Source organism: Aspergillus fischeri, genomic scaffold (genome assembly GCF_000149645.3).
Source record: "Aspergillus fischeri NRRL 181 1099437636247 genomic scaffold, whole genome shotgun sequence".
In the NCBI taxonomy this organism is placed as follows: domain Eukaryota; kingdom Fungi; phylum Ascomycota; class Eurotiomycetes; order Eurotiales; family Aspergillaceae; genus Aspergillus; species Aspergillus fischeri.
Window position 1 is genome coordinate 1203987 of NW_001509772.1, and position 16909 is coordinate 1220895.

General features: G+C 49.8%; 5 protein-coding genes across 5 annotated transcripts, besides 1 other annotated feature; 2 read left to right on the plus strand and 3 right to left on the minus strand.

Moving 5' to 3' along the window:
• The first annotated feature begins 1011 nt into the window (after positions 1–1011).
• Positions 1012–1036: a microsatellite.
• A 1262-nt stretch (positions 1037–2298) lies between these two features.
• NFIA_036660 (uncharacterized protein) lies at positions 2299–4247 on the minus strand (the record flags this gene model as incomplete). The annotated part of the gene is made up of 5 exons (XM_001265990.1): positions 2299–2584; positions 2644–3256; positions 3312–3490; positions 3545–3756; positions 3813–4247. 5 exons carry the CDS (start codon positions 4245–4247, stop codon positions 2299–2301), a joined length of 1725 nt encoding a protein of 574 aa, XP_001265991.1.
• Positions 4248–5779: 1532 nt separating this feature from the next.
• NFIA_036670 (putative C6 finger domain protein) lies at positions 5780–8248 on the plus strand (the record flags this gene model as incomplete). The annotated part of the gene is made up of 7 exons (XM_001265991.1): positions 5780–5947; positions 5999–6111; positions 6172–7023; positions 7076–7162; positions 7220–7518; positions 7582–7996; positions 8068–8248. The coding sequence occupies 7 exons, from the start codon at positions 5780–5782 to the stop codon at positions 8246–8248; spliced, it is 2115 nt and encodes a 704-aa protein (XP_001265992.1).
• A 433-nt stretch (positions 8249–8681) lies between these two features.
• Positions 8682–11691, minus strand: NFIA_036680 (vacuolar protein sorting protein DigA; the record flags this gene model as incomplete). Its single annotated transcript, XM_001265992.1, has 3 exons — positions 8682–8763; positions 8814–11400; positions 11475–11691. 3 exons carry the CDS (start codon positions 11689–11691, stop codon positions 8682–8684), a joined length of 2886 nt encoding a protein of 961 aa, XP_001265993.1.
• Positions 11692–12158: 467 nt separating this feature from the next.
• Positions 12159–14744, minus strand: NFIA_036690 (ubiquitin C-terminal hydrolase family protein; the record flags this gene model as incomplete). The annotated part of the gene is made up of 5 exons (XM_001265993.1): positions 12159–13318; positions 13380–14037; positions 14099–14467; positions 14524–14610; positions 14673–14744. 5 exons carry the CDS (start codon positions 14742–14744, stop codon positions 12159–12161), a joined length of 2346 nt encoding a protein of 781 aa, XP_001265994.1.
• Positions 14745–15372: 628 nt separating this feature from the next.
• NFIA_036700 (mitochondrial 54S ribosomal protein uL5m) lies at positions 15373–16580 on the plus strand (the record flags this gene model as incomplete). Its single annotated transcript, XM_001265994.1, has 3 exons — positions 15373–15614; positions 15696–16388; positions 16457–16580. The coding sequence occupies 3 exons, from the start codon at positions 15373–15375 to the stop codon at positions 16578–16580; spliced, it is 1059 nt and encodes a 352-aa protein (XP_001265995.1).
• Between the last annotated feature and the right edge of the window lie 329 nt (positions 16581–16909).

Sequence of the window (16909 nt, forward strand, 5' to 3'; positions counted from 1 at the left end):
GGACAAATGGCCGAGGGTGCATACGAATCATGGAGAGCATGACATATACCTCCTGATAAGCAGGTACACAGTACTTTCTGAGTTGTTGAGGAGACTTGTCTAGTCCAACTTGGTAGCTACTTCAGATTGCTTCCCCGATCACCACGGTTCCAATCGCGGACATTATCTTTGATCAACCGCCCTAGCTGGCATCACGCGATAAGCTCCCTCCGGATCAACCATACAAACACACCACACCATCTTCTCGTGGTCTGTTTCCCCTGCCACTACAAATAGAGCTCTCTTATCTGTTGGCTGACGGCACTCTTATGATTCTATGACTTTCCATCACTTTCTATGCTTCCCTACGTATCTGGCAACCTTCTCAAGTCATTTATTCAATCCCAATTGGGCAATATGAGCTTGATGCTTGCCTCTAGTTGATTGTTGAGTGTGGGCATCAAAGTCGTTCATTGGAGGTTCCTTCTAGCGAGGTGTTTTGATACTCTGGTCACTTCGCCCCCAAGGACATGCCTCTTTGCTAGGGTTTTCCGAGATGCCCGCACTCCTCCCTCGTCTATGCTTGTGGTTATGATACTGGACTGTTCCTCAAACATTGGCCGGGGGTTGACAAGCATGCCACTCCCCCTTCGCCATAGTCGGCATCTGGTAGTTTCAGTTGCCGTCGATTGACCTAGGCGCCTGTGTTTGGGAAGTGATTCAACTCGCAAAGTAAACGCCCGTCGAAACCAACCAGAGGAGTAATCCGGCCTACCGTCGATGTCTACCCTGCTTTTTCGGTCGAGCACATCTTCTGGCCTACTCAGCTCCTCGTATTGACCGTTAGTTTGGCAGATTGTGCATAATGGCTGGAATGATGGACGCTTATTCACCACAGCAGCTGCCATTGCATTTAGATACGTATATTTACGAGCGCTAATCCATTCCATTATGTCCATTGGCAGCGCGGCTGGGCGCTGACCAAGAATAACCCCGGATGGACTCAATTCAGTACCCCTCCGTGGGCTGTAGGGGCTGTATGCTAGGGCTGTATGCTATCTAATTACATAGTTTTTCTTTTGTATGGCGGCGTACATAGGCTTCCTAGTCGATTCAGGATAATTGTAAACACTTACGGGCAAGTATGGTTGGCTGGTCTGGTGGGACAGAACATTCCCCCAATGCATGGATCTACCCTACATAGTTACCTTGTGCATGTATTCCTTTACCGAATGCCTTGAACGAAATTGAGGATAACAGCTGGGTCGGAGTCGGAGAATACAGAGATGACACCGTTTCCTTTCTCCAGATCGGCCATATCTCTGCTGAATGTGCAAAACAATAATATATAAAATCAAACTGACTATCTTCGGGTCGCGTGTCTACCTTCCCCTACCAGAATAAGAACAAGAGCCCATAGTGGCGGGCATGATTGTCATTGCCCTGTGCACCATGTCCATAACGCAAGAGGAAGGCAACACAGGAATTCCCCCCTCCTGACGGTTACGAAAGAAAGTCGCATGATCAAGCACTCCCTCCCATGTGGCGGAAGACGATCTAACAATAATGATAATACCAGCCTTCTTTTCTGCACTAGCAGCCCCAAAAATGAGAGCGATCCAGCAGCACCCTGCCGTTGCAAATACTACTAGTCTGTTGATTACCCCGCACGATCTTCGAGTTGCCCCAGTCGATATGGGAATTCCTCGGTCCTATCGTCGCATTGGGTAACGTCGAATTGGGGTTAACTTCTCAATGATGTGTGATTTGTCCAAAGAGGTCCAAACTTCCTGTAGGTAACTTAACTGTGCTTACTTTTCGTACTCCGTACACAGTCCCATCTTTGAAATCTCTCTGTCTCTGTATGGGGTAATACGTAAATCGGACATACATCACCTGCAATCTTCCAAAGTTAATTAGGATCATTGCCAGAAGTTGTGCAGACGACGGAGTATCTGGTGTCTATCTACTCCCTAGTGGATCCCATTCCCCAAGCTCTGGGGAACTTTGCTGGATCTTGGCACCGTCCTCCGACTTTCGAATCTCCGTAGACTGTGGACCGGACAGAACTCGTGGATCGAGCTGAGGCCTGCTGTAAGAGGAAACCTCTCTTCATCAGATGCTGTTTCGCCAATTCTGCCACGGTGCCACTGGGTTTCCTGAGCGCTGGAGGATATGTGGTAAGTATGGCTAGCTCAGTGGCTGTGTTTCCTCGGTTTCAAGGGTCCGGGGTTCCCTCTATTGCTCTTTACCTTGAGCAGTTTCTGAGATTGGAAGACAACCTACCATTGATCAATTCAAGTGGATGGTAAGCATGATCTATTCTGAGGCATTTCTCGCAGCCCAGCGCGTTTGCTTTTCAAAATGCAATCGCTCATCTCCTGTTAGATCCCGTAATCCAAGCTCTCTAAGTTCAGCGAAGGTTTCAAGTGCACGTTCGTAATCCTCATTCGAAGTCCAACCATCGCGCTCCACAAACCCTCGCAGTGCGTCCCAGAAGTCCGCTTGCTCATTCCAACCTTCGCCCTCTCGATAGTGTATTTTCAGTTCCTCGTCTGTGAAGTTGATCGGACAAGCAACCTCATTGTTCATCTCATCCCAATGGCTGTGGTTCGTATATTAGTTGGTCACATTGAATCTAAAGTATAGCTAGGGAGAACATACCGCGCAACACGGATGAGGCACTGCCTGAAGGGTATGATATCGTCATCCCATGTGTTTGTAGAAAATACTACTGTCTCTTTCCTTGTACGCCCGTGAGGCAAGTCAAAGATCTCGTGGAGGACTGAATTTGTCCTCTTTGTGTTGGATTCATATGCCCAGAGTACAATAGATTTTTCCACTTGAGCTCGAATCCGAGCTCTCTCGTCTTCATCCTCAATATCCTTGTAGTACTCTGGCAATTCCAGCATGATATCTCCATTGTAGGCTACTAATTTCGGACGTCGAGCTTGGAGGAAGAGAGGGCCAGCCCAGTTATCCTGCCAGTCTATAAGTCCAGTAACCTTGTTCCCCTCAACAAACAAGTTCGGAGCATGGATATCCCAGTGCCAAATAGTAGACCTGTTCAGCTCTTTATTATTCGGCAAAAGATAGTCGGAAACATCCAGGAACTTGTTGTAAAGCTCGATATGGGCATCAGCGGAGTTTTGCGAGTAGCACTCTGCTACCATAAACATGTCATATCGTGGCTTTGGGGTCATTGCAGTCGCATAACGACTAATCCAAGCAATCTCTCGCCGAGCTATTGCCTTGAGATAATCTTCGGGGCACTTCCCTGGAACAGGTTTTAGCAAAGGTAACATTACTGGGGGGAATATTTAGTAGCTCACAAGGGCCGCGATCAATTTCCAAAGATGCCCGTCCTTTGTCCCAGAAGTCGTTATTGGGCACTGGTCCTATCACAAACTGGCTCTCGATTTCCTCCCTCTGTGACTGTGGTGCATCACTCGCAATTTCAGCCTTTTCGCAACCCGGAAACGCATCGTTTACGAAGTAGAGGCTTCCATAACTAAGCTTCCCCATCAGACTTAGATGGCCATCATCTGAAATAGTCTTGACATACCGTGTAAACGATAGAGATAGGAACTTCTTTTCAATAGCAACGATGTCCTCCACAATCTTCAACTTATCAGCAAGCTTCAGATCATCCCAAATCTCGCCAAGTTGCCTCCCAGTCGCTTCCTCCATAAGAATATATTCCGATCCCACAGGGTTCTCTGCTTTTCCACTCCAAGCTAAGACTTCTGGGACAGGAATCCCAAGGATAGTCCGAGCCTGCGAAGGGTCATAGGTGAGATTCTGTGCCTCATACTCCGGGGAAGGCAACTTACAAAGTCCATGGTCGCAACTTCCGACGCAGTGGTCTTGCAGGAACGTCCTACGTTAGGATATGGTATACGTGCAATCACTGTTGAATTATTATCCATCACAAGTCGGAAGACCTTGTTGAATCCGCCCTCTGCGATTTTCGTCATAGATACGCAGGCCTTCGCACCGACGCTTCTGGTAGCAGCAGCCTTGAGTTCGGACACATTAAACCGTTTGTATCGATTGCGGAGCTGGATATCCTCGTCCCACAGCCATCTTCCGCTCGAGTAACGGAAAAATTCTTCGTATTGTAAATCTGAATGTTCGGATATGGTCTGAACGGGACTGAAGGGAGGACTAGAGGGTGAGTGAGCGAGACGACAAGTGATGAGTAGTGGTGTCCGGTTAAAATGACCAGCTACGCGAAGGATTGGGGTCAAAGTGACAAAATTAGACATGTTTTGCTTGGATGATGTCTACTATTTCCCGTAAACAGGTTCTGATGTAGCTAATGGCATGTTGAGACGGTGAGCGCCTGATCTAGCCTCCCGGACCCCGTGAGTCCAGAAAGGTAACGTCTTCCTATTGCTTTCTATCTCACCTTCTTCCTAGTTCCGAACCCTCCCAAATTCACCTATAAAGAGTCCGAATCCTCGCACACAACTATAAGCAATATTTATTGTAGAATTGCTATTAAGAATTGATGTACCTTGATGGTGTGAGGTTACAACAGTTCACAAGAACCAGAGCTGACGGCCCCTTCTCGGAGGTAGAGCGGCGTAGTTCGGATGATTGGGACTTACTCCTGAATTGCTCCTGAAATGCGACTAGAAAGGCCAATCTGGAGAGCTGCTTATGCGCTGACGACATTGATAATCATCATGCATCATAAAGAAGAATAGATCGTGCATTTCTTCTTCTGGATTAAGTGGTCTCCCTATCTTTGCTTTTATTGATTATTATTGTCATGTCCGCATTTGCATTGGAGCCCTTTTCAGTGCTGACTGTATTTCATTGGATTGATCTACAAGGCACATCCAAGCTGCATCACGAATACTCCCCTTTCTGTAGGGAGTACAATCACCAGGGAGCCACCCTACATGAGACTTATCCCACTGATACTCCCAAGTTGATCGATCCTTGATCCTCGTCTGACGAGTCCAGTACTACTCTCCTGCTCTTCCTGAAAGGAATGATGGCATAATCTGGTGTTACATTCCACCCAGTGACAGGCAATAAATACCGACATGAGTTGGTCTCCATAGCTCTCTTCGTGACAGACTGAGACCCTACACAGTACTGGCCAGGAACTTCCGTGGCTGTTACACAATAAGCAGCGTATTTGCCGTCAGCAAACGGTTCTGGAGTCAGCTTCAAGAAGAACCTCTCGCACAGGCACGCAGGAATATGCATATGTCACTCCCGTCACGATCCATACCAGCAACTGCCAGTGTCTCCTCAGCAGCATTCCACCTGATTTCATCTTCGTTTGACAATGTCTCATTTTGGCTCGGGTATGTAATCAATCTGGTATCTACGTAAGTATTGTCTCATTGGAAGGGGAGAGTCTTTGTTGATTGAAACGATTTGAAACATGGCAAATATTCACATGTCACTCATCATGGAAGTTCTCGCCTGCTTTCCAGCGAGCTCGTTGACCTGGTGATGAATCTTCGGCCATGATGTCTCAGATATAGATACTAAAGACCTTCCAAGAAGCTGAGATACTCTTCTGATATCAGTAGTTCAGAGATGTAGAATTGGCCAATGTGACTGGCTCGTCGGCATCGGCTGCACCCACCGCCGAGACGGAGAAAAAAGACTCTTCCGCTTCGGGATGGCGATGGCTGATATCTTATCCCATGAAGAGTATCAAAAGGACGTTGTTTGTCATCATCAAATATTACGGTCACCTATCGGATAGATTGTTCAATGATGTATCAGTGATCCTCAGTAGAAAAAGGGATTACCGACTTGCCAACCATGCAATATGAGCAAGCGTCCATACGAGGAGTCATTGTTCCACGGTGGCTCACCACCAGAGTCTATCGATAACAGTCACAATGGCCTGTTGCCCATTAATGATCTCCTGTCACCAGAACCACCCCAGTCTATAAGCGGGTCCGTCAAGAAGCCTAGGAACTTTATCGCCACTGTAGTAAGTTTTTGCCTTGTAATACCGTCAGGTCCATCGTTGACCCGAGTATAGGCATGTGAGACTTGCCGCCTCAAAAAGACCCGGTGCGATGAATCGCGCCCAAAATGTGGACTGTGCAAGTCGCTCGGCCTGGAATGCGTGTACAATGAGCGCAAGTCGTCCAAGTAAGTCTCCAGGGATGATAGCGCCTGTCTGGGGCTTCTTGTCGCTGACATTCTTTCCAGACGAGATCAGTCGCTTAGTCTGATCATGAGCACCCTCCATCGCCTGGAGACAAAGCTCGAGCACATCTCTTCGGCAGTTCGTGACGACATGCAGCCTCTCCATCAACAGATGCTCCATGCACTTGAGGGCTTGAGAGATGCTGCTACCCCGAGACAGAGTGGCCGCGCCAGTGACAAGCATGCGTCCTCGTCAAACTCGCAGTCACAGCATCTCACCCCCGAAATGGGGGAGCCGGATGACTTTGTGTTTGATGAGCGGCCCAATACAACCGACTCCAATGGCCATGTCTCGATCTCTTTCAGTCAACATGGCGTGATCCTCTGGCCTGGAGCTCGAGAGATCTTGCCCCGGAGACTTCTCGATGCCCATGAACGACTGGGGAGGAACTATGTGATTGACCTGGAGATGAAGCGTCCCCATCTGCCTATGTATACATATCCGTATCCCCCGCAGGCCGGAGAGGACTGGCTGGAAGCACTGCCCCTTGCTATGATCAAGGGTCTTTCGGACGCATTCTTCGCTACTTTCAATCCGTTCACACCGATCATGGACAAGACCTTCTATTTCGCTTTCACTCTTGGTGCGGCGATTGAAAGCGGGTTCGGCTACACCATTGAAACCTGCCTGGTTCTTAATGTGATGGCCTTGGGGTGTCTGGCTGTGCTGAGCCATCAGGAAGGAAACTATCCTCTGCCAGGCACTCGAAGCAGTCGCTTTGAACCGCCGGAGTGGATGGGGGTCATCCACGAGGAGCCGCCAGGCTTACGGTTCTTCAATGAAGCCCGGAGACGGATTGGCTTCCTGATGTGTGACAATGACATTCAGAGCTGTCAATTTTACCTCTTGTCTTCGTAAGAGTTTCGTTTCTTCCCGAGATGAGCGCCTGCTGACCTGATATCGAAGCGTATACTACAGCCAGATCCTTCGTCCCATGGATTCTTGGGCTATGATTCACCGCGCTGCTACGTGTTGTTTGTCAATGCTAACAAAGTAAGTCCTTGACTTTCCTTCCGGGCATGCAATGCTTTCAGCCACTAACAATCGAAGCCATGATGTCAATTTCGACGAGTGGGAAGGAGACATGAAATCGCGGGTGTACTGGAACACTCTCATGAACGAAACCATCCTTGTACAGGAGTTGCATCTTCCACCCAGTGGCCTTTCACGTCTCGAGGAACTCGTCCCTATCCCTAAATTTATTGGCTTCGAATCTGTCGACTTCGTGCCAGCTCGCTTCTCTTCCTCTTCGGAAGAAATCGACGAATCCTTCTTCCAGTACCATTTCCTCGCGCAGGTCGCCCACCGTATCATCCTCACCCGCATCCGCCATTCACTGTACTTCTACTGTGAGTCTTCGCCTCTGGCCCCGTCCCTCCTGCGCTGCTTAAGACCTCTAACATGATCCTCAGCCGATTCCGGAACCTTCCCCCTCCCGGCCGTCAACGCCGAACTTCGCCACCAACTCGAGCAATGGCGCATCAATCTCCCCCCCGCGCTGCAATTCTCCGACCCTCAACCCAGTACCCCGGTGGACCCAAACCCTTCCCCGGCCCCGGTCTCCCCTCTCCCCATCGATCCGAACCGGCCCCTCTCTCCCGCCATAGCAGTCACAGAGGCAATGCTGCGCGGTCGCTACATGATCGCCAATTTCCACATCGGCCGGCCGTACCTGTACAAAGCGCTCCGGATCCCGCAACGCGTAACGGACCACGATCTTGAGCAAATGCGCAACGGCCTCCGCCACGCAATGGACTGGCCCCCTGTTGGCGGCATCTTCCGCAAAATGAAAAGCTGCATCCCGATCAAGTTCGCTTTCTGCTCCCAGTAAGCTTACCCTCCTGCCTCGTCTTGTCATGAACCGCACCGCACTGCATATACTGACACACCGTCAACAGATTCTTCGGTCAAGTCCTTCTCTTCTACTGTATCTCCCACCATCCCGATCCTCGCCTCCGCAAGACCCTTCCCGTCGGCTGGGAACGGTGGACCGACGAGATGCTGCGGTTCCTGGAGGACTGCGCGCCGTTTAGTCCCGCCGTCTCGAAGGATCTGGAACTCTTGCAATTGTTACGATGAGTACTTTTGTATGCATATCCATGTATATGGCTTCTGTCACGATTGATGCTTTGGGGGGCGGAATCTCTGTCCTGTCTTACCTTGTTTTGTTTCGCTTTGTTTGAGATATCCTAACGCTTGTCCGATAGTTCTGCCCTAGACTAATTGGACCTTGATGGTCGTTCTTGTCTATGAGTGTGGCAGATATATTCTTTGTTTCGCGACGGCGAGCACGTAACAGGCTACGTAATGCATCATCTTCGATCCATTTACGAATTATAGATACACTGTCTCAAATACAGATGGATCCTTCTCTTAACTATACATCGTGCTGAACGCTCAATCCAAGAGTATGCAACCAAAGGGGAATCAATCGGCATGCGCTGAGGAAGAAAATACAAGAAAAGAAAACAACAGGTCAGAGGCCTCGAATCTCAGGTAGTCTCGAGATAAATCACAAAGCCCATTCATCAATGTCGGCATCAGTGGTGAATGGCTTGTCAATTTGTTTGATTGCATGGTCACCGCAGAGGATACTGTAGACGAATTAGTCGGGTTTTGTTGCATTTGGTGAGAAGAAACTTACCACGCCTCAGCAACCAGTCCGTCTAATTCCTTCACGATCTCCTCCCTTCGAGAAGATGATATATCGGCTTTATTCAGCTGCGCTTGCAGATCACGAATGTACTTCTTCTTCCCGCCTGCGCCTTCGAGTACCTCCTTGCCCAAACAGTCGCTGTGGAATGCATGTTGGCACGGAAAGACAAAGAACTGGCGGCTAAGCAGCGGTAAAGAGCAAGTCCAGCATTTCTCCCCCGGCTCCACAATGGCATAACGCATATCCAACGCCGCAATCTCCGATCGGATCTGTCGTGCGGTCTGAGCCGAATTGTCCATCTCCTGGCGCAATGCATCAATGTGCCGCGAGTAGTCCTCCAGAGCACTGCAAATCTCGTCTTTGAAGTCGTCAATGACGACAAAGTCGGGAAAGAACGGAATCAGATCCTCAATGCGCAACAGCTCGCATCGGCGCAGAAACTCGATGGCGTCTTTAATTCCGGTGCCTGGCTGCCGAATCTTCTTCTCCGCTACAAGCAGCCACAATTTCTTGCGGAGCTTGTCATTACCTTCCGGTCTGTCCGCAACGATCGCGGCTAGTTCAATATCTTCATGCTGCAGAGCCAGCTCAACGGCCTGAAGATACTGCCCCATCGCACTATATATATGGATGCATGATTGAACACGTTCGTGTTGAATGCATAACCGCAGCGCAAAGTCGGCATCGTAGGGAGGGGGCGAAGACGGCTGAGATTGAAGGTATGTGAGAAGGCCCGCTTCCGAAGGTGAAGGGCTCGAGGCGTGGATTGAGATTAGTGTGTTATGTACTGCAGCCGATGGCTTCGGGTGATTGACAACGATAAAGTTGAGGTATCGCACGGCCTGATTCTGGCTGAGAGGGACATTCACAGTCTTATTATAATTGAGAAGCGCAGGGATAAGTCTCTCGGGCTCCAGGTTTGTCTGCCGCATGAGGATATCCACTAACCCGGTCGCAGCATGGGTCATCAGCACGCTGCTATACTTGTAGAAGACATCGGGATCCGTCTGTTTTTGTAGGACATTGAGTGCTTCTGACCACTTTTCTCGTTGTATCCAATACGACAGGACGTAATTGTAGTCATTAGTCGCCGTCGCAAAAAAGAGCAGCTCCTCTTCTCGGCCATGGCTACTGATAATGTCGTACGCAGTCTTCTTGTCCAAGTCGGTTTTGTACTTGTTCACAAACTCCTGGAACTCGGTCCGAACATTGCTCAGCTCGTCTTTGATATCCTCAGTGCTGGCTCCCTCCGCTAACTCAGCCTTGGTGGCTATGTTATCATCCAGAGCGTTCAACTTCGACATGAAAACCTCGACCAGCCAGCTCGCAACCATAATTCTTTGCATGGTAGATGACTTCTTGTATGTCGATAACTGGGTAAGGAGATACTTCCGCAAAGCGTCATGCTCGTTACGATTGATCAGAGTCAGACAGACCTCCTCAAACCCCTTGCTACTTTTGCCCCAAACCTTGGCCGCTTCTAGGTAACGGCCCTTGCTGGCTAGAAAATCGCCAGAAGCAGTAGCCACAGCATCCTTCTGGGCGCTACCGCGGGCATATTCAAGTGCCTGGTCAAACATCTGCTTCTGCAGGAAAACTTTCCACACGTCCCGGTCCTCGTCCTCAGCAACAATTTCGAAGATTTCCTGGCTGGTAAACAGCCAATATGTGTGCTGCATAGAGTCTGTCAGAAGCCCTAACGTACTCTGTCCAGGCTCGAGCACTGCTTGCTCATAGATGATCTCATCGCTCATGCGGTTGACGGCAACGATTTTCCCTTCGACAAGGGCTAGAATGTGCCACTGTGACAGTGTCATAGCGGTGATAGGATCTTGGATTAGCTTCCTGCCTCCCCGAGCTGACTCCGTCGGGGGGAACATGGAACGCGGTAGCATCCTGGCGCCTTCAAAGGGCCCTTTCGCTCTTCCTGACGCATATGGCAATTGACCATGGTAGATGCCCTGCGAACTGAGCCAGGCGAACTCTTTCTCAGCGTAACTATCCACATTATGCCCATCAACCGCGGTGGCGGAGATCACCAGCGTCGACGGCGCGGCGCCAGATGGTTTCTGAATCTCGTGCACTACTGGTGCCTCCCGTTGAAAGAGCTCGGCATATATACCTTGGCTCCCTTGCCTCCCTGCCCGCCCCTGAAAATATAGTAGCTTGCCATGTGTCGCGATCAGCACTCGTCTCTGCTCGGGCGTCGTAGGCACCAGTTCCGTCCAAATTCCAGTCACAGGTGACCCCTCCGAAACTTTGTAGATTGAGTGGGCGTACTTTTCCTCGCGCCGATAGAACTCCGTGGACGGCTCGATGTAGGTCTCCCAAATCTGACCATCTGTAGCGCCTAAGAGGATCTCCCTTGTCGAAGCCGTTGGTAGTGACGGGTTCCAGGCAACACTCTCGATCGAAACGCCCTTTAAACGCGACAGCGACTTGGGATGCCTAGACTGAGTATGAAGGTAGTAGTTCTCGCCAAGGGTCGTAGTAATGATCAAATGTGATGCAGTTGGGTCAAGAAACATTCGACGAATCACTCCGATTTCCGAGGATTTCTTTGGAAGGTCAATATCTAGTTCAAAACGCCTTAGCATTGCCACGAGGATAGCGGGACGGAGCGCATGAGCTTGAGGGGGAATCAGTTACCGTCAATGTCTTCAGGAGTATCTAGATCTATACGAAGGATGCGATTCGTCGACAAGGCCAGAATGAGCACATTGTTAGCAACTTGTGCGGCGACGAAATCCGCAGCTAATGGGAACTGCAGTTGAACACGGCGGACATCAAACATGGAGAGTGAGGCATCCGGAGCTTCGGCCAAGTTGCTGGGAGCAACATAACCGCTGGATGCATTCAGCGCCATGATGGGCCGTTTATGAAGACAGAAGGGAGACTTTTTAGATCATAGCGAGGCTTCGATGAGCCTGGCAGGTAAGGAGGAGCACTGGTTGACTGTTGTCGATCCTTGATCATCTAGGTATGAATGAATGATCACCCAGATGGGGGGAGCTTGACGAAGGCGGAGTGCCCGATGCCCCAGGCAGAAACTTATATATATGCTTTAGGGTTCTGTACAAGAAAAGTCCATGGACTATAGTCATTTATCTTACGGGAGGCTTTTGTTTCGAATATCTCTTAGTGGATCTCCTCTTCATCTATCTCAATTAGTGTGACATGTACTCTATGGACATACAGGAAGATAAAACGAAACAGCGAATGCGCTCTCGCTAAGACAGGCATCGTAAATCATAGCTGGGTATCAAGTGCCTTTCCCTCTAGGCTTCCAAGCAAAACTAGTAGCAAAGAGTAGATGCGATGAATGAAAAAGCGTCACATAACTATGCACTCCCGTTCCAGCTTTCTTCCAAATCTTTCTCGCGACCGATCCTTCGCTTTGCCTTTAGAACGCTCGCGATCCTTGGAACGTCTGGGACTCTTTTCTTTGCTTTCCCTACTGATTCCCGCAGACATCTCTCCAGTTTGACCGGCCAGGTCATTGTCCACAGCAAAATCGTCGACGTCATCTTCCGCAGAGCCGTCACTGGTGAACTTTTCTTTGCTGCGGCGTGACGTGAAGCGAGAGAATGTTGCACTAATTCTGTTTTCGCTAGTTTGACTCCCGGCACGACTGGTAGGTTTACTTCTGGTTGATCGGGACTCGCGTCTGGAGTACGAAAAGGCATTTTTGTCTTCTAAGTCCTTTGGCAGGATCCGTGGCGACTTTGAAGAGACAGGATGCACTTGGAGATTATTGGTTGAATCGCCGTGATTCGAAAAGGCTGCGCTTTGTTGCCTTCCATTCACATCCGTCAGTCCAATTGCAGGGTCCTCTGGCGTGGTAATTTCGACACTTGGCCGGCCAGAAACATATCCTGATGGAAGTTCAAAATCAGTATTATCTGTCGACAATGTCTGGAGCTTCCGCACAATCCCCGCGGCATCTAGTTCACCGATATCTTCCGATGTATCGGAGGAAGGAACTTTGCTGGCCAGATTTGCTTCTGCGGCATCCTCATTTATGGGCAGTATCTGATAGAACAGGAGATATGGAGACTCGAGTTTCAGCGCTTGCTCAATGTCGACGAGGGTAACGCGTTCCTCTGCCAGGTCATCGAAGCGCATCCAGTATCTAGGAGCGTCTGAGGCCGGCTCCGATCCGTGAGAGCTGGCAGGAAGTGCGCCAGCACTAGTGCCTCTGACAATAGCAATGTAATGCCCTGAGTCAACCGAGTTACCTCGATGGCAAACCAACGCTTGCAAAGACAGCTTGAAGTTTCCATAAATGGGACCGTCTGCGTCCATATTGTCGTCTTGAATGAAGTGGGGAAGCCCAATTTCCGTGGGTATATCGACGTATGTGCTCAGTCTGACAGCTTTCCCATTCGGAAGCATGGAATAACGTTTTAAGCACATGCCTAGTATTGGTCTCTTCGACGAAAAATGCGCCGCGACCTGGGCATCGCTCGTTGGGGTGTTATCTGTGTACCAAGCTATGGGAGTTCGAATCAGAATCCCTTCTTTTCTCTCACGCTGGGGATCGAATGCACCTACGTATCAGACTGAAGAATTGCCACGCGGGCATCATAACTTCCTTCCTGTAAGATCCTCTTCCGGAGTGACTCTTCGTGGTAGAGCCACCGTCAGCGTTTGCTCCGTCTTCTGAGTCAGGTACGAATCGTTCTTGAACGATGCTGGTCCGCCGCATGTGGGCGCCTCGAGGCGTGCTTGAGCCACTTACTTCTGACTGTGTTATTATGGGCGTTGATGGCGCTGAGTCGTCGGGTCGCAGTGGAGTCAACTGAGTTGGAGAAGTCGCAGGAGACGGGGTGACCTCAACAGTCTCGATATGTGATGTAAAGCCTTTGGACGTGGAATCGAAGGATCTGGTCGAGCCGACAGTATTGCGTCGCTCAAGGTGGCGCTTGACCTCAATCCTATTGTTGAAATACGATTCCAGACAATCCTCCAGTGTCACCGTCTTCCCATCGACAGGCTCAGGAATCGCGACCTCCAGCAATCTCTCATTGACAAATTTGTGGTCGCTGCTCACATCCTCCTTTCCAGTGTGATAGATATCCATCTTTAGCGTGAGTAGAGGCAGCTCTAACTTTTCTGTGATGAACGTGAAGGCTTCTGAAGTATCTTGCTGGCGAAGCTGAGCTGCATCTTCCCAGCCACATTCAGCGAGCGCATCCTGCAAATGCTTGGTCTTTTGCCCAATAATATCAGTATTTCCAATTTAACAAAAGGCAACTGAGGTGGAAACGTACAATGTCTGTTGTTATGAGCTTTCCTGAGCGCAGCATGTTGACCCAGAGTCTTAGCAATATTGAGAGCTTGCGACGAGGTTCGTCGTTAAACGACTTGTATAGGATCGCTTCGAAGCAATCTAGACGAGCAAACATCGCGAACAGCAATGCGTCCAGGTAGCAGGTAACACCCTGTCGGTTGACTGCTCCAAGAAGCTTTGTACTCGGAGTGTACGCTCTGATTATACCCTCAATCGAATCCTCCAAGATGAGGAGCAGATCAAACGCTTTCTCTATGTCTCCGTGAGCGGACTGGAGCGCATACTCAAAGTGCTCTTCCTTCAAGCCAGTATAGCCAAGTTGTGCGATGCGGCGCCCCAGTATCTTCAGCTATGGAAGTTGTGAATACCTCACACAGGGCATAGCCAGGGCAACTTCCTCCTTACCTTTTTCTGCTCTTCTTGGTCTGGCTCTGGCCTGCGATCGGATGCGAAAAATCCGCTGAAAAGAGGACGGGATAGTATCGTCGAGGCCTTGAAAGATAAGCACATTAACATCCATAGATCCTGGTGAAAGCTGCTCCCTCATACCGTACCTCATCCTTGTTCTGCTTTGCATTCCTGTTATTTCGCTCGCGACGGGTAAGGAATCGATGAATGCCACTCATATCTTAAGGCTTAGGGCGAATGCCACTAAGCGAATTCGAAGGGAGGCAATAAGCGTCTTCAAGTGATAAGGAGACAGGTGCGTTGTCCAAGGTACTGAGTAGGATGCGACATGAGGAAGGACCGGGGTATGTATAGTGACAACAGACGTGAGCTCAGGCTCCAATATTTTTGTCAAGTGCAAGAATGATTTCTTTAGTTGAGTCAGTGAGCATATCAGGTGTTTAGCTCTTCTGACAAGACTTCTGCGGCACTAGAAGTAGTAATGTTGATTGTTCATGGGTCACACAGAAGATAAAATCGAGATGATCTAGAAATGACATATGATAAATCGTAAGATGCTAAATATGCAACAAGGAACAAGCCATGAGAAGGATTCCGGAACGGAAGTAGTGGATACCTCTAGAAATGTATATCTAGCTTGCTATCTTTTTGGCGGGGTGATGAAGCTGATCACATGCGGAGCCTCTTGTTATGCGGAGTGAACTTTGCTGCCTTGCATGGATGCCAGATCGTCCAGGCACATGTTTCCCTGCCCCTGCACGTGACCATCTGAGACTCCGGCCCGGCAGTAATTTTTGGAAATCCGATATTGATCGACTGAATCAACAACCCCGTCTTCAAACCCCAATGGCTGCCAGCGAGTCGTCCAGGTTCCTGGCAAGGTCCCTGCCAAGGGCCTTTGCACCATCCTCTCGTCTTCAGAGCGTTTGTTGGCGGCGCAATGCCTCGGATCAGGCGTCGTCGAAGTCCCCAATTAGTGACCTCGAGTCATCAAGCTCTCTAAGTGCCAGCGTACCGGAAGACATTGTGAAGTCGTTTGATCCAGTAGCGAGGTCAAGGGCGCGCAAAACACAGTTGCCTCGGAGTCGGTAAGCATTACCGCCCTTTTCCATTGCCAGTTCAAACTGCGTTCGCTTCAAGAGGCCATTCATACTAAAGCCAGATTGTAGTTATCAGTTCCGTTCACCTAAATACGACCGTGGCCCTCTACACCCTCACAGACCTCCTCCACCATCAGATCCCTCTTCTCGACTCTTTGTTCCTGGCCCCTTTTCACTTCCCAGAGTAACACAGACATGGGAGTCGACCATCGCTCCAGACATTCTCACCCTCTGCTACGTCCACACCCCCCCCGGGTTCAAGCCCCCACCAAAAGGTTCTCGTCTCCGTGACTGGGACGACAGCTCTCCTTACCACAAAAACCGACCGCTACGTGGGCCTCGTGGCGGCGACGTCCTACGACTGCTCCGTAAACCCATCACTTTCAACAACATCCCCCAGCTCGAGCGCATCACCATCCACAGCTACGTCAAGCAGGCTGCTACGGAGAACTCGTCCTGGCTCCATGTCGCCGGTATGGCCGTTCAGGCTATTTCCAATGTCCGCGTTCAGACATTTAAATCAAAGTCCAGCGTTGCCACGTGGGGTATTGCGCCTGGCAGAGACACCGTCGCGGTGAAGGCAGAACTGCGCGGTGAGGATATGCTCCACTTCTTCGGAAAGTTAGTCGATGTTGTTCTGCCTAGAATCAAGGACTGGGAAGGTGTCAAGGGCACCAGCGGTGATAGCAGCGGAAACATCACGTTCGGCCTTGAGCCCGAGAACGTGGCTCTCTTCCCTGAAATCGAGGTCAACTACGACATGTAAGTGGAAATGTGGTCTTTCGACCGATTTTGCAGTAACTCTCAGGCTAACGCCTTTTTCCGAATAGGTACCCACCAAAGATGATCCCCGGTGCTCACATCACGATCCATACAACTGCCAGAACCGACAAGGACGCCCGTCTTCTCCTCAGCGCCATGGGTATTCCCTTCTATGGAAAGCTTGTTGACTAGACGGCAAGTTTTACCACCTGTTTATGTGTTTTGTTGCCTGGACAAACATGCCAGACTTGAAGAACCAGGTGCTTCTGAGCGATATGCTAGCTCATCTATGTATTTTATGTTGACTGGCAATCAAGTTGTATTATAGAAATCATGTGACATTTCTACGTTTTCCTGGCGAGCTGAAAAAGTATACTTCTGTGCATTTATTCTTCTCACGGCTGCGCCATGTGGCAGAGACTGCTCCTTCTCGTCAAAACGTAAGTGCCTTGATTAGGCGCAACAGATGGTCCAAGCTTCTTCTGGGCAACATGAAAGCATGAATATTAGATGTCATATTT